At 45.7% G+C, this 16,274-nt stretch overlaps 2 protein-coding genes across 2 annotated transcripts; both read right to left on the bottom strand.

Moving 5' to 3' along the window:
* Positions 1 to 908: 908 nt before the first annotated feature.
* LOC149751614 (uncharacterized) lies at positions 909 to 2,609 on the bottom strand. Its single transcript, XM_089926220.1, has one exon. The coding sequence runs from the start codon at positions 2,607 to 2,609 to the stop codon at positions 909 to 911; it is 1,701 nt and encodes a 566-aa protein (XP_089782346.1).
* A 5,367-nt stretch (positions 2,610 to 7,976) lies between these two features.
* LOC103713906 (UDP-galactose transporter 1-like) lies at positions 7,977 to 13,945 on the bottom strand. The gene is made up of 5 exons (XM_008800958.6): positions 13,263 to 13,945; positions 10,639 to 10,888; positions 10,310 to 10,517; positions 8,559 to 8,790; positions 7,977 to 8,470 (listed from the first exon to the last, which is right to left on the bottom strand). The coding sequence occupies exons 1-5, from the start codon at positions 13,371 to 13,373 to the stop codon at positions 8,240 to 8,242; spliced, it is 1,032 nt and encodes a 343-aa protein (XP_008799180.1). The 5' UTR covers positions 13,374 to 13,945; the 3' UTR covers positions 7,977 to 8,239.
* Positions 13,946 to 16,274: the final 2,329 nt, after the last annotated feature.

Here is a 16,274-nt window from a genome sequence, read left to right as displayed (position 1 = left end):
TACAATATTATATTCGAAGCCAAGAAGTTTGACTAAGAATTTTTGTTGCTCCGGGGTCACAATCTTTTGTTCTAAAAGATGCCTCAATGCTTGTTGATCGGTGACAATAGTGAATTTTTTTCCAAGCAAGTAAGGCCTCCATACCTTGACGGCGCGCACCAATGCTAATAACTCCCTTGCATATGTTCCCCAAGCCTTCTTCATGGGTCCCAAGGCTTTTGAAAGAAAGGCTAAGGGTCTCTTTTGTTGTACAAGGACCGCTCCGATGCCATCTCCACTTGCATCGGTGTAGACTTCGAAGGAAATAGAGAAATCCGGAAGTGCTAGGACCGGTGTTTGAGTCATGGCCCTCTTCAAGTTGTCAAATGCTTCTCTTGACTCCAGAGTCCATTCAAATTCACCCTTCTTTAACATGGAGGTTAGAGGTTTTGCAATCAAGCCATAATTCTTCACAAATCTCCGATAGTATCCGGTCAATTCCAAGAAACCTCTAAGAGCCGAGATGTTCTTGGGTAGAGGCCAATCCACCATAGCCTCAATCTTCCTTTGGTCCACCTTCACACCTTCCCCCGAGATGATGTGCCCCAAGTATTCTAACTCCAGTTGGGCAAAGGCACATTTGGAAGGCTTGATGTAGAAGTGGTGCCACTCCAAGATAGATAACACAACTTCCAAATGCTTGACATGCTCTTCCATAGAGTGGGAGTAGACCAAGATGTCATCAAAGAATACTAACATGAATTTTCTCAAGTAAGGCCGGAATACCTTATTCATGGTAGCTTGAAATGTGGAAGGAGCATTGCAAAGTCCAAACGGCATGACAAGATACTCATAGTGGCCCGAGTGTGTCCGGAATGCCGTCTTGTGGATGTCCTCCTCCTTCATTCGAATTTGGTGGTACCCCACCCTTAAATCAAGTTTGGTGAAGACCGTTGCACCATGTAGTCATCAAGCATCTCATCCACTGTGGGAATGGGGAATCGATCCTTGATGGTTGCTTCATTCAAGACCCGGTAGTCGGTGCAAAATCTCCATGTGCCATCCTTCTTCTTCACAAGTAGAACCGGAGATGAGAAGGGACTTGTGCTATGGCGGATCAACCCTTGCTTCAACATCTCCTCTACTTGTCTTTCTATCTCTCCTTTTTGAAAATGGGCATACCGGTAGGGTGGAACATTCACCGGTGTAGCTTCATTCTTCAATCTTATAGGGTTATCAAAGCTTCTTGGAGGTGGGAGAGATGTGGGTACCTTCATAACACCATGGTGAGCCTCCAATAAGCCTCGGATCTTTGGAGGGATGCCCTCCAACTCATCTTCTTTCTTATCTTCTTCTTGGTGTTGGCCGGTCATCACAATGGCATAGCAAGAAGCTCCTCCTTTGCATAGCTTCTCTATCATGTTGGCTTCACAAGACCGCACCTCTTTGTTGCTCATGGCGGTCCACTTCTTCTTTTGGCCTCCAAGCTTGAACTCCATAGTCATGGTGCTATAGTCGGTTAGTACCTTCCCCAAGCCTTTGAGCCAAGCATTGCCCAACACCACATCCAAGCCGACTAGTTGAAGAACATGTAGGTCGGCCTTGACCCTTACTCCTTGGATATTCATGCGAACATTCCTTACCACCTCTTGACATTTGAGCTTCTCCCCACTAGCGACCTTTACTTCAAAGGGCTCCACGGTCGCCCCTCTCAATCCAACCTTCTTTACTATTCCGGAGTTGATAAAATTATGGGATGAACCGCTATCTACCAAGAGAGATACCTCATGTTTGCCCACCCATGCCATCAAACGCATGGTGGACGGTCTTTGTACTCCGGACATGGCATGCAAGGATAGCTCGGCCTCTTCTTCTCCCGGGCTAAAATCAGCCCCATGGTCTTGCTCCTCCTCATCTTCTTCCTCCGAAGCCTCCGAAGTAGCCTCCTTCTCCTCGGAGCCCACATCTAGAAGGAAAGCTTGGCCGGTTTTGCATTGGTGGCCCCGGCTCCACTTGTCACCGCATTTGAAGCATAGTCCCTTCTTGATGTAGTCTTGGAGCTCATCTTTAGAAAGCTTCTGGACATGTTGAGGCCGCTCCTTGTACTTCTTCACTTCTTCTTTCCCCTTCCAAGGCCCCTTCGGTGGTAGTGATGTAGAGGCCTTGTTGTTGAAGCTTTCCTTGGACACTTTCTTCTCCATGCCATAACTTTGGTCCAAGATCTCGGCCATCCTCATAGCTTCTTGTAATCTTGCCGATTGCTTCAACTTTAACTCCTTGGCAAGCCAAGGCTTCAAGCCATCAAGAAAAGTGCCCAACAATGCTTCTTCCGACCACCCACTCACCATGGTTTGTAGAAGCCGGAACTCATCAATATATGCTTGCACTCTTCCTTCTTGCTTTAGCTTGGCGAGTTGGCCATGATGATTCACAACGGGAGAAGGCCCCCATTGTGACATGAACTCCTTCACGAAGGCCGTCCAACCAAGCCTCTTGCCATCTTTCTCATATAGGTCACGGATCCACCTCCACCACTGGCTAGCTCTTCCCTCAAGATGGAAGCTAGCTAATGTGACCCGATCCCTCCTTGGTACTTCATAGACATCAAAAGATTGCTCGGCTTTGTCCATCCATTCATAAGGATCACTACCGCCGAACTTGGAAAAGTCAATCTTCGGTTTTCTTAGCCCTCTATCTTGATGTCTTGGGCCCCTAGCATCATCTTCATCATAGGCTTCATTCCTCCTTCTTCCTTCCATGAAGTTCCTCCGGCCTATAGGCCTTTGGTCATGAAATGGATCTCCCTCGGGTTCACTCCCCTCTTCACTATGGCTAGGTCCCTCTTCTTCTATCCACCTCTCAATTTCTATCCCTCGGGCTTCAATTCTTCCTCCTCTCCTCCGAGGCCTCCGGTGATCTAACTCCTCCATTCGGTTAGCCCGTAGGCTTTCCGCATCACTCCTCCTCTCATCCCTTTCATGACCCCGCCGTGAGGCGTGCGACCATGGCTCCTCATCATTTGATCTTTTATGCTCTCTCTCTCTTTCTTTTTCTCCAATCCTCCTCTCTAACCTCTCCAAGTGAGCATTCATCCCGGCTAGGGTATTGGATAGATTTTCTAGGGTTCGATTTTGGCTTTCAAGGGTTCGGTTTAGGTGGGCCGAACTCTCCTCCAATGCCTCTAGCCGAGCATGGTGAGAATTTGAATTAGCTCCCGACTCCATTGTTTTGCTTCTAACAAATGCACCTCCAAACCTCCTTTGGCCGTCACTCAAGGGATGAACCGACCCTCCTTCTTATATATGTTTTGAAAGGTACACCACTCAATCAACTCCAATTACAACAATGGTTTACAACAAATAAGCCTCACAACCCGAGAGAAACGTGTTGTTGCTCTACTTGCTCCCTACCCGGTGTAGTTAGGAGGGCACGAGGTACTACCAGTAGCCTCCCTCTTGTGCCGTCCCTCTATACCCTAACACCGAATAGTTGGGTCAAATAGCGCCGGGTACTACCAGTAGCCTCCCCGTTGGCACTATCCCTATGATGAGCGAAATAGAAAAACAAACCGTCCTCTTTACAACAAAAATGTTCTCACTCCCTTTTGCAAGCAAGAAATTTAAAGTGCCGAAATTTAAGTACTACTTGCAAGTAAAGAACTTCTAGTTTACCCTCCCACACTCACAACAAGAAAGTCTAAGTGCAAGAAGTAGTAAAAATCTTAAGGCTCACTTCTAAGCATGCAAGGAAGTAGTGCTCCTTAATCCCAACCCGAATTGAAAATTTCTTGGTTTCAAAGGCGTTACCTCTTTGGAGAGACCTCCCTCGGAAGTCTCTCAATGAAAGCACCAATGTTGGAGGGTGGCTTTCGGCCCCAAGCCACCACACCAAGTCTTGCACGTTTGCTCCTTGTGGATGACTTAGAGTTGTAGGTAAAGGGCCGAGCGGGTAACGCCGTGGTAGTTTGAGCTTGCGCCGCGGTGTGCCAAGTTCGTAAGTAGCCGAGGGAATCAAGGCAAGGGAAGGGTCTACTGGTTGCAGCTTGACCCGACCCTTGACTTGAGAAGAAAATAATCAAACTCAAAAGGATATTTGTGGAGATATTTAGAGGAACGCTTGATTGATTCTATTTCCCAAAATGAAGCTTACAAGCAAAACATCTAAGGAAACTATGATGGATTTCCCTTAGCCCAAGTCTTGGACAAACCCCAAGACCGAATACAAAGAGACAAGGTCCCTCCCAAGCCACTAAGGCCGAAATACAAGTGCTAAGATAAAAGATGTAAGATGGTCAAAAGAGCCTCATTCCCTCCTATTTATAGTGCTCCCCAAGTGGCCCAAGAGTGGCCAAGGCATAGGGGTCTTCATGGCATGAGAAGGGCCAAAGGCTTGGCCAAGGCATGGGCAAGCCTTGGGCATAGGCTGTTGGCCCGGCTGGGGCCTTGGCAGGAGGCTGGCAGGGCGCGCGGCAGGGCGCCAGGGGGCGTTGCAGGGGCGCGGCAGGCGCGCGTGGGCGCGGCAGGGCGCGTGTTGAGGACCCCCGCAAGCCACGCCGCAAGAAGAGCAACAATCGCACACCAACTGAGGGCCAAAGTAGCCATGCCAACTAAAGAGGGCCATCGAACCACAAGGAGGCCAACGGAGGGCCAAGCCAAGGCCAACTACTTTGCTTGGAAAGCCTTGGCCAAACCCCTTCATGCGGCCGAGCACGCCCAACCTCGGCCAAGCCAAACATGTGCCCATGCATGCCCAAGCCTTGCCCAAGCATGCCCAACCTTGGCCAAACCCGCCGCGCGCACCGCCCCGCCAAAGCCAAGCCGCAGCCAAATCCTGCCACAGCCAACCTCACTTGCTACAGTGCGGCGAGGTTTTTGGCCAAGAACCTCGCCAGCTACAGTGCCCACGCACAGCCAGGCCGCCAGCAGCCAGCTACAGTGCAGCGAGATTCGGCAGGACGAACCTCGCCTGCTACAGTGTCCGCGCGCCCAGGCCCGCGCACGCCCAGGCCCCTGCGCGCCCAGGCCCGCGCCCAGCCGCGCCCGAGCGCCCAGGCCCGCGCCCAGCCGCGCGCGCACGCCTGCCCGCCAGCGCGCCCAGCAGGCCGACCGCCCGCGCCCGCGCGCCAGGCCGCGCGCCCGCGCCCGCGCCCGCCCGCCTGCGCCCGCCCGTGCGCCAGCGCCCAGCCGACCGCGCCCGCCCGTGCGCCAACGCCCACGCGCGCGCCCGTGCGCGCCCGCCAGCCTGGCGCGCGCCCAGTCCCAGTCCCGCCCGGACTGGGACACGCCCAGCCGGGACGCGCGACCCGGTCAACCGGGACACGCGTCCCGTGCGTCCGGTCCGCGGAACCCATGCAGATCCCACCCTTCATCCCTTTCCATCCAATGGCCAAAAAGCAAGCCAAAGTTCAGCCATGGGAGGGCCCTTCTTGGGTGATCTTTAGCCATCTATCTCATGCCCATCAACGGTGGAAAAGCCTTGGAACCATGTGAAGACAAAGTGCCATGTTTTGTCTAGGGCTTAGGCTATAAAAAGAGATGTATAGGGCCATTGAAAGGCATGAAGAGTTCTTCTAGAGTCATGTTGTTATGTCGGCCGTAAGGCTTGGGCGGCGTTTGTGCCGAATTCGGTCTTAGATCTTGTGTTCTAGGACTTGGGCTAGTGGTAGATCCATCAATCTCCACTAGATTGGGCTAGGAAGGGATCTCTTCAATCTCTTTCTAGATTTCTTTTGCTTTCTTTATTATTGTTCTTCGTTATTCAAGTTAGTGGAATATAATCCAAGTTTGCTTTCATTGTTGATCCTCTTCTTGAGTTATTCCACCGGGCGTTGCCTACAATCGGTCCTTCGTCATCGTTTTCAAAGGCACACGCGAGGAGCGCAAGGAAAGGGGCTTGGTGAGGGGCTTTGGACCGTGAGCCCCCATCAGCGCGGCACGGGCGCCGAGGCGCGGCAGGCGGCGTGCGCAGGGGCGGTCGGGCGCGCGTGGGCGCTCGCGCAGGCGGCGCACAGGGACGGTCGGGCGCGCGTGGGCGCGCGCGCAAACAGGCGGGTCTGCGGCGAGGTTCGCTGGGCCGAACCTCGCCCGGGCATGCTGGCAGGCGCGCGGCCGGCTGTGGTCAGCGGCGAGGTTCGCTGGCCCGAACCTCGCCTGGGCGTGCGGGCGCGCGCCTGGGCGCGCGAGCGGGCAGCTGGGCGCGCGTCCTGTGTCCTGGGCGTGCCCAACCGTGGCCTGAGTGCGGCTGTGGCCTGGGCGTGCCCAGCAATGGCCTGAGGCATGCTTGGGCATGTCTTGGGCGCGCTCGTGCATGGGCACGGGCGCAGGCTTCGTTGGGCACAGTCATGGGTGAACTTGGCCGAGGGGAGAAGAGCTTGGCCAAGGCTAGGCCAAGCATGGAGGGGCTTGGCCAAGCGTGAATGGGCTTCGGCCAATGCTTTCCAAGCAAAATAGTAAACTCATACCTTGGCATGTCCTTTCGTGGTCCTCCTCCGGGCCGGTATTCCCCCTTGGTTGAAGGCCCCGACGGTGGCGCTTGCGAGGGTCTTCAACACAGAACCTCGCAGAGACAGACAACAGTCCGCGCGCGCGGGCGCGCGCGCGGGCGATCCTACCGCCGAGCCTTGCGGCAGGCGCGCATGAGGCGTGCGGACCAGGCACGGGCGCGCGCGGTGCGGCGCTTGGACATGGCGGCCGGCTGGACTGGGCAACAACGGGCTGGACTGCAGCCAGACTGTGAAACACCCAGCCAGACCGAGCGACCAAGGGCTGTTGGCTGGTCGGGACGCGCGAGCGGACAAAATCCAAGGTGCTGGGCGGATGGTCGGACAAGGCAAACTTGGTTGGCTGACTTGGCGGATGGCACATGGGCTGAGCCAAGAATCAAGAAACAGTTGCTACTACTAACCGAAGTCAGTTGGGGAAGTTGCAACCAACTCAACCGAATCAGTTAGGTGGTTAGTCGGTTAGCCTTGTAACTACCTTTGTAACCAAACTAGGGAGAGCCTATAAAAGGACTTGGGTTGTGGCTGGTTGAGGGGAGGAAAAAAGGGCTCTTAGGCTAGCTTGTGAAGGGCTTGGTTGAGAGCTAAAGTTGGGATTCACTTGGAGTCCGAGAGAGCTAAGGCTGAGGTGAGCTCGGGCACTTGGGAGAATTCTGGGTGCAGGCCGAGTGAAGGACTCTAAGAAAAAGGGTTGCCTTGAAGGAATTCCATCGGCCAACACTTAGGCCGAGTGTGGCTAAGTGCAGGTCACGGCCAAGGGGAGATTGGCCGAGCCATTTGAGTGGCTGGAAAGGTTTTTCGGAGCAGCAGGAAGCTAAGCTATTCCCTTGGCTTGTAAGGGACGATTTTGTAATGAGCAATGGAAATGAAGAGCTCCTTTCCCTTCATCCTCGTGCACTTTGGAGATAAGGGTGTGTGAGTGGTTGGTCGAGTGTCTAAGAGTTAGGCCGAAGGCGTGCGGGATTGATCCTAAGCCGTGAGCAAGTATGGAAGGCTGACTAGGGCTTTGGTGGTGCATTGCCTTAGTGCCGCACACCGAAAAGAGAGAGAACTCAAGAAAAATTTGGTTACTCCATTCCGACCTTTTCAAGGGTGTGACAAAGGGGGTGGGAGGATACCTGATCAGTAGCACTCCATGGCAGAAGAATTTCTGACTCTTGGCCTAAATAACGAACCTTTGAGATAAATCCCTGAGTGCTCTAACCAAAAATGACCTCTCTGGCCTCATGATCACGACTTGGAAAGCAAGCCCTAACCTGACCCCATCGGCATGAGCTTCTGCTGACATACATCAATCATTCTCTGTAGCGCGTATTTGGCTCATTGATTTCCATTTTTACATGGCATTTTCTTAAGTTCAGTAACTACCTTGCTTCTTTTCAGCTAGTAGTTGTCACAAAACATTTATAAACTTTCATCAGCTAAAATGCCCTTCCATGATCAACACCCACAAATCCTTCAAAATTTGCAGTATGTAAAAGCCGATAACAGCATATCCTTAACAATAAGAAAAGATACTTTCTTAAATATAATTTTGAACAACCATAACGATTACATAGCAAATGAAAAATCAAACCACCCTCACAGCTGCTGAAACTTTTTGCTTCCAACGTAGTGCCTGTAACTGACTAAAAACTGGGGTTGGGTTCGTGCAAATATGGAAATATAAAGGTAACCACAGCTTGTACTTTGCTCTCCACACTAAATCTATCATCAATGCCGATCAACAGTTAGATGAGGTGAATAAATATCAGTATGATGTTAAACATCTTGTTTATCGTTTACAACAGGCAGCATCTCCATTCGACTTCTGGGGGTGCGTGGAGTACGTGGAGTACGTGGTGTTCCAGGAACAGCAGGTTGCTGAGAAAGCTTGTGTCTAACATACCCATAGAACGTGCAGCCTGATAGTGTAATTGCACATCCAACAGCATTAACTGCAGAAATTGGGTTCCGGAAGATAAGCCATGAGACCAAAACAGCAACTGCAACCTGAAAAACAAAATGTTCATATGTAATTACTCCATATCAAACAGAACACTGTGAAAGGTTAATAGAAGAATACTGAATTGAAACTAACTTTGAGATTGCCAGCGACGTTGAAAGTGACAGCAGTTGTTGAGTGGATGACATAAAATATAGAGAAGTTGAGACAAAAGGCCAGCACTCCGGAGCAGAAAATGATGATCAATGATGAATAAATTGATTGGTGAGTGTAAAACCAGTTCATAACTCCACTTCCTTCGAGTAACATTGCTGGAAGGGCCAGTATCATGGTTGCAAAGGGCGCCATGTAATATACTGTGTTTATGCTACAAGAGAGAAAATATTGATAGATAAGCAACAGGAATGGAAAAATATTAAACCTGAACCTTCCAGTAAATCATATTTGTTTCTTCAATAAGGTATAGTTTAAGTGATGTGCAGTAAGCTAGTTCACATGTTTCATAGTTACACCCTCTTAAAAGAAATAAGAAGCAGAGCTTATGTTCTATCCACAATAGTCATTTGAAAGGATCCTCTTGTCGTCATTTGTATTCAAGCAATTCCACAAGCACATGGAATTCTAGGATTCCTTTCTTCGAAAACCTATGCTATGCCTTTTTTTCACACTGCTGTTCAGCAATTTACAGTCTCAATCATTAAAACCAGCCACCCAGCACTTAGAACTTCAACATCTTTCCTGCTTCAACTAGTTTTCTACTGTTTACCCTTCTGCACTCTTGACTTCAGCACCCAGATAACTAAGCATGCAGGAATCAGTATTCTTGCAAGCAAAATATAAGCAACTTCCTACTTACCAAAAAACCACGACTTTTTCTTTTTTTTGATGTCACAAAAATTTTTATTAACCACATAATCCCACTGTTTCTTTATCCAAAACCTTCAGAGGAATTGTTTGTATCATGACAATCATACAAATTGGTCAACTTTGTCTCTCAAACAGATTCTCAGGAAATACTTGTCAGATTGATAATTACAGACAATGTTCTAGTGTTTGAAAAGAAACCCAAATGTTGATGATCTGACCAGACTTTCATCACAAAAAGGTCTATATAAGACTTTCTTTTGGTGGAAATATTACATATTGGCTTAATCTATGTTACATGTTACATAAATATATATATATATATATGTGACTTGTCTTTCGGTCTTTGTTATTAACTGTTTTTAAACAAAAAAAAAAGAAATTCTATCAGTATCAAGTTCTCCTCAAGTATTGATAGAGGTCAAGTGAAATAGATATATATATATATAGCGTAACAACAAAATCCTATGAATTTGGAGAACTTGACATCCCTGCTGTTGCCTAATGCAGCATTCAGAGCACAATCCAAGCAATGCATTTACAATCATGTCACACAATCATGTCACCATGCTTGGCCCAAACTACAGATCACAAGCCAGCAGATCAACCACTCATTGTATGTGATTCCTAAAGGTTAGGAATTAGAGAATTAGCAATGTACAATTAATCAACAACTCAACGTATACATTTTAAAGCACTGGAGTTCTAATCAAGTGTCAAAGAAAAATGAGGACAAGAAAAATAAAGCAGCTAATTAAAATAAGATTCTTAATTGGGTCACAGCAACAAGTAAATTAAAGCTTCAACAAGCAAACATGAATTTCCTATATTCTAAAATTTCAATTATGGCAATCATTCTTTATTAGTAGCCTTGATGTATAAATCTAAATAAAATGTCTAAGACTGCAACAATATTGATAATACAGCATCAAAAGAATCTGGTAAGTAGATACAGCACAATTTTCGATATTCAAAATTTAAAGTGCAAATATCAGACATCATAACATATATTGATCTGCTACCTGTCAAATTTATATCCATGAAGTAGCGACTCTGCTAGAATAGTCTTTGTAGATGTAGCCAGACAACCAAACAAGGCAGCACAAAATCCAAATATATTGAAACTAAGCTCTGTTACAGAGGTCAAAAGAATTCCCCCAACAATGGGTACCAGAGAAGCCCAAATACGCCACTCAAAATATTTTCTCCACACTAACCACTGCAGGAAGACTGTTTCAGATGCAAGAAAATCAGAACTGGCTACAATCAAATTGAAAAGGCATACGAACAAGAAAAGAGGTCATGGACAAAAATCAAAAAAAAATCCACGCAGATCAAGTCATTAACAAACCTGTTGTCGCAGGAGTAAATGATTTTATTGTCTGCATGAAAGAAACAGGAATGTACCGCAAGCTCACATTCCCCAACACAATGTTGATGCAAAACACAAATGACATAGGAAATATCCTTCTCCAACGGTCTTCAGGATCAACCTCAATCAGTGGTTTAATTTTAAGCAATTTGATGGCAATATATGCTCCAACAGAAGAGCATATAAAGTGGACGCATGATACTGTCAGAGGAAACTTGAAATCCAGTTTCTGTATTCAAAAAAAATGTCTTCAGGCCATCCAGGTTGTAAGTTCAAGGTAAAACAAAGTCACATTATTACACAGAACTGTGAATAACCAAAACAAATTTTTCATTTGACCATATGTTTGTGATGATGATGAAATGAGAACAAGCATATGAATAGAAAATGTCAAATGAAAAAGTCTATGCCAAAAAATTGGATTAGAGCATATTATGAGTACAAATCATGGAGAAGTTCATGCATACATAGGTATTTGTTAAACTATTTGTAAAAGGATAGCGGGGTCTAGGGAGGATCGGATGTACATAGCCATATTTCGAACCCATGATACCCAGTCACAATGGAGCAACATTATCATTGCGCCAAGGCTCACCCTCTATTTGTTAAACTATCTATCAAACATGTACTTTTTGTCAACCATGTAGTTTGGTTCAAAAGTACAGTCTAAAGACTTTAGTGCTCGGCACTTCTTTCAACCTCTTCAGCATTCCTTAAAACAAGCTTGGCTTCTCCTCTAAGGGGAAAAAAAAGAAGAAGAAGAAGCTGGTTTCATATGTTGAAGATCTTTACTTTTATGAAATACTAAATGATCTTGGAAAAAGACCATAATGCATAAGCTGAATATTCTTATGCAAAATAATTTCTAAATAATCATAAAAAAATTGTTTCCCATCAATAAGAGTATAGAATAATAACATGTTTCAGTATGGACAAATAAAGATGATGTTAATTTTGTATTACATTTAAACTAGTTTAGTCAATGCAACTGAAGTGCTACTATAACTTACCGCTTGAAATGGGAATGTATAGCAACACTTGCTTTGACACAGAGAGTAAATATGAAACGAACAAGAACTAGAAGGTGAGGGAAAAGAAGGGAAAAAACAAGAAACAACCAAAAAATCTAACTTGCTAATGGCATCCAGTTTGGTAATATACACCCATGGATGGCACTGAACAAATAACGGCCAAGAATCTCCTTAAGAGGGGATCCTTATCCATAGTGGATAAAGCTCTTTCCTTGGACACATTTTTGGATCCCTAGAAAGTGTACCAATATGAACTACAAAATCACAATTTACAAATGGAGTTTATCCTGCACTATTTCAATAAGTGGAAAGAATCTGCAGAATCTTCAATGTAGCGAGACCATCCTCCCCCCGCCTAAAGGCTGAAACAGATACTTTCCTATTTTAACCTATGGTAACACCTCAACTAGACAGATAGCTATTTGGCCGTACAGAGTACGTAGGCCAAGGAGGAAGGAGGAAGGAGGGCAAAAGAAGGGCAAAGTAATCCTTGTCTTCAATCGAAGACCCCCTTGGCTCATGATTAAAGTAAGACAAACAAGCAGCCACTTATCATGGACATTTGGAGAATTGAGCTGATTATAGTACAGTTCCTGAGACCATTAAACCTAATCAAAGCACCGTCCAGTGTTTTTGGTTAATGAGATTCCTACCCCTAGTGATATGAGATATTCAGCACCTCTCTTGGTTTTTAATTAGAGCAGAGGATGTGCTGGGCATATCAAGGTCAGTATAACCTTCCACCTCACAAATGCTTATTAGTATAGTACCAATGTTGCTTACCTGCACTTGCTAATTGGAAGTCAAAATCCTTCTCATATAGATATGAGGATTGTCAAAAACCTCCACTACAAGATTCCAATTATTACTTGTTTGCCAATATATTTTTTCTCCTCTTGTAACTAAAAAGAGATGAATTGTCTTCACCTCCGCAGAGCTCCTCTGGTTGATCCATCTGAGGGGACTACTATCTAGTACATACTGCAATCCTTTCTACCCATGTCTCCTCCAACCCATCATAGTTGCCCTTCTTCTGACCAGTCCAACTTGAACAAAATATTAGAGACCACTCCTACTAAAAGAATTATGCGTTATGTGGATGACATTCTCCTCAATCTCCTCTCCTAGAAGATATGACTATATTCTAAGCCATCCTTGACCACTGGAAAACAGTTTCAAGGAAATTTCTCCCAATCTCTCCAACTAAACTCGTGACCCAAAAGCAATCCACTAAGCTTCTGCAGCTGTTTTAGTTCAAGAAAGCATGTTTGGACAATTCTCCAAAAACAAGGCGTAAAAAGACAAGAACTTCATGAAAGAAAAAAAATCAAAGAAATGCATAAATTATAAAACTAAAATGATCAAAGAACATCACAGCAAATCTGGCATTAAATCCACACTGCAACCTAAAGATCAAATCCGATTCACAAATCCCAGAACAAGACCAAGCAAGCAACCCAAAATCAAGATTCCAGTAACATCCGACCTAGGGCACTAAATTATCATCCAAATTCAGCACAAAAATACATACTAATTTAACTCAAGAAAGGAAAAAGGAGAGAAGAAGGAGACCTGGAAGATCCACTTGTTCATGATGATGACGGCGACGTTGAATCCCCACCACTGGAAGATGGCCAGCACCGCCCGGAACATCCCCCAATTCAGCACCCGGCTCTCCTCCATCTCTTCCCTGCTTCGACCCGATCGTTCTCTCTCCAACCCCCACGTCTCCACCCAAAAAAATTCACCACCGAAGACAGCGCACCGAGAAAGTCGTAACGGCCGATCCAAAGATTAAAATCCCCCTGCCCTAGATCTGTTCAAATTAAATCCCAGCTGAAACCGCCGTTAAATCCCAGCTGCAACCGCTGGGAGAGGGGAGGAAAGGGAGGAGAAGCCGTGTGAGGACGAGGCGGTGGCGAAGGACGCCGCAGAAGCAGCGGAAGCCGGGGCTCCGCCCCGGGGGGCGTGATGTGGGTGATGCTGGTGTCCCGCTCTAGTCTCTGCCACTTTTCCTTCTCGCTGGCTTTGCTTCTTTCTTATAAGAAAGAAACAAGAATTATTACAAGGGCCAAAGGTACAACGGCCAAACAAGAGAGAGAAAAGAGCGAGACTTGGCGGAATGGGAAGTAGGCAAGAAGTTAGGTTTACAGAAGCGTTCCATGTGGCTCCTGGAGTCTACGTTTTAGGCTTGGAAGGAAGACTCGGACAGCCATTGGATTTTTCTTTTCTTTTTTTTTCATTTGTGGAAGTGTGGGGGGCACAACCAAGCCCATTTTCTTCTATAATTACTCCACTGGTGTGGCCCACGTGGGGGCGATGGGCGACAAGATTAAGGGAGAAGTATAAAGGACGCTTGGAATATGTCACTAGATTCGTTAAGATTATCCTGCGTGAGATGGCATCGGTGGCCGGTGGGAGAAATTAGACTCTGCACCAGTGCAATCCGACTTCGGTACATGGGCCAGATGCACCACGTCAGCTTAAGTTGAGAGAGAAATGTCATTTTTTTTCTTTTTTTTGTTTTTTTAGATAGATAATTTATGCAACATGTACACGAATACACCTAATAAAATTATAAAATAATACGAAGCTTTCGAGGCAGCTTCTTATCTCTTGTCCATGGAGTACTGCTGGCGTGGTTAGCCACGTGGGTGGCCACCCAATCCGCAGATTCATTAGCTTTTCTAAATACATACTTAGTCAGGACAATACATATATCCTTCATTATCATTCAGATATCATGAATCAATGGATGATCACCGACAACAATCTTTGGATCTTTTAGACCTAACTAATAACCATGGCCGGATCATCCAGAGAGAAATGCCATTCGAAAAATTATTTTTAATACTGCATGTACTATATGGTCATGCACATCAGAGGTAACAATCTCTTGGTTCCAATAACAGGATATCGAGATACATATTTTATAAATGGTATCCACAGAAATAAGTGGCTATGGTTGATATATATATATATATATATATATATATATATATATATATATATATATATATATATATATATATATATATATATATATATATATATATATATATATATATATATATATATATATATATATATATATATATATATATATATATATATATATATATATATATATATATATATATATATATATATATATATATACACACTGCATGTACTATATGGTCATGCACATCAGAGGTAACAATCTCTTGGTTCCAATAACAGGATATCGAGATACATATTTTATAAATGGTATCCACAGAAATAAGTGGCTATGGTTGATATATATATATATATATATATATATATATATATATATGCGTAGGGCGTCAGCCTTAACAGATTGTCTTTGTTTTTATTCCCATCCCTATCATGTGCCGCAGCAACGGACGATCAAGATCGCCCCGATCTCATATCCCCATCTGAAAACCACCCCCACCCCAAAACGGCAACGGCTATCGGAAAACACGCTCCGCCAATCTTCTCTCTCTCACCTTGATTTTCTGATGGGTCACGGACAGTGGAAGCTGGAGCCGTGGATGGAGCTGCGGCAGAGGACGAGGCGAATCTGGCGGAAGATCGAGGAGGTGAAATGGCAAAGGAGGGAGAGGAAATTGAGCATCGTCTCCACCATAGAGCTCATTCGCTCAGAGGAACGCAAGGAACTGGTTAACGACGAGTCTCGCGGCGCTCCTAGGATGGAGACAAGGCAAGAGGATGAGGTCATCGTTCGACCACCGGAGATCGTGCCACCGCCGCCATAGCTACGGAGAAGGCGAAGAAAGAGAAAACGAGAGATGATGTGAAGAAGACAGCGATGGCAATGGAGGAGGAGACCGCAGCAGCGACAACGGCTATGGCGGAGGAGGAGGAGGAGGAGGAGGAGGAGGAGAAGAGACGGTTAAGATTCAGGGATGAGTGCTAGGGTTTTCTCATTAGGAGGAGAAAGAGGAGCGACTCTCTTCTCCCTCATCTTAATTTGACGTGGCACACCTGATCATGTGTTAAAATCGGATTGGCATGGTGCACCGCGGATATGGTGCACCTTTTACAAGCCAATGGAAATACCTGACCAGGAGCAGTTGACCTAGGATTCTTTGCAGTGCCCGATTTGCATGCAGAGTGCCGCATATAATCACCATCAGAAAATAGACAGCCATCAACGGTAGCGCGCTATACATGACATGTAAAATTTTGTTTGATAGCCGTGTATCTTTTAATAGAGAACATCGAGTACTGCATGATACTCGACGAGATCAATGTCCGTAGCTGTTTGAGTTGGGAGTTTGCAAACATGGTTTCCTCGCCGATACTGGTAGAAATTGTGACTGCAAGAATAATAAATAGCCAACAGATGAGGTTATGATTAATGAATATGCATGGAAGGACGTAAAATGCATGGTTGCCAATCATCCCGGTTGATAAAGTCACTAAGAATTTTATAAATGAATGGAAATTGAATTCTGCATATACCTTGCGAGGGCTGTAAATCTCTCTCTTATTAACTCTTAAAAAGAACAAGTTAATCATGCATGCATGTTTAGTCATAATATTTTTTATTTGCGAGCATGGTGGAGTTTTGAGCCA

This window comes from Phoenix dactylifera, chromosome 11 (genome assembly GCF_051530095.1).
Source record: "Phoenix dactylifera cultivar Ajwa chromosome 11, Ajwa_hap1_PhDact_Kaust_v1.1, whole genome shotgun sequence".
Taxonomy (NCBI): domain Eukaryota; kingdom Viridiplantae; phylum Streptophyta; class Magnoliopsida; order Arecales; family Arecaceae; genus Phoenix; species Phoenix dactylifera.
The sequence above is the reverse complement of the archived record's forward strand: the minus strand, read 5'-3'. Positions and strand labels throughout refer to the sequence as shown.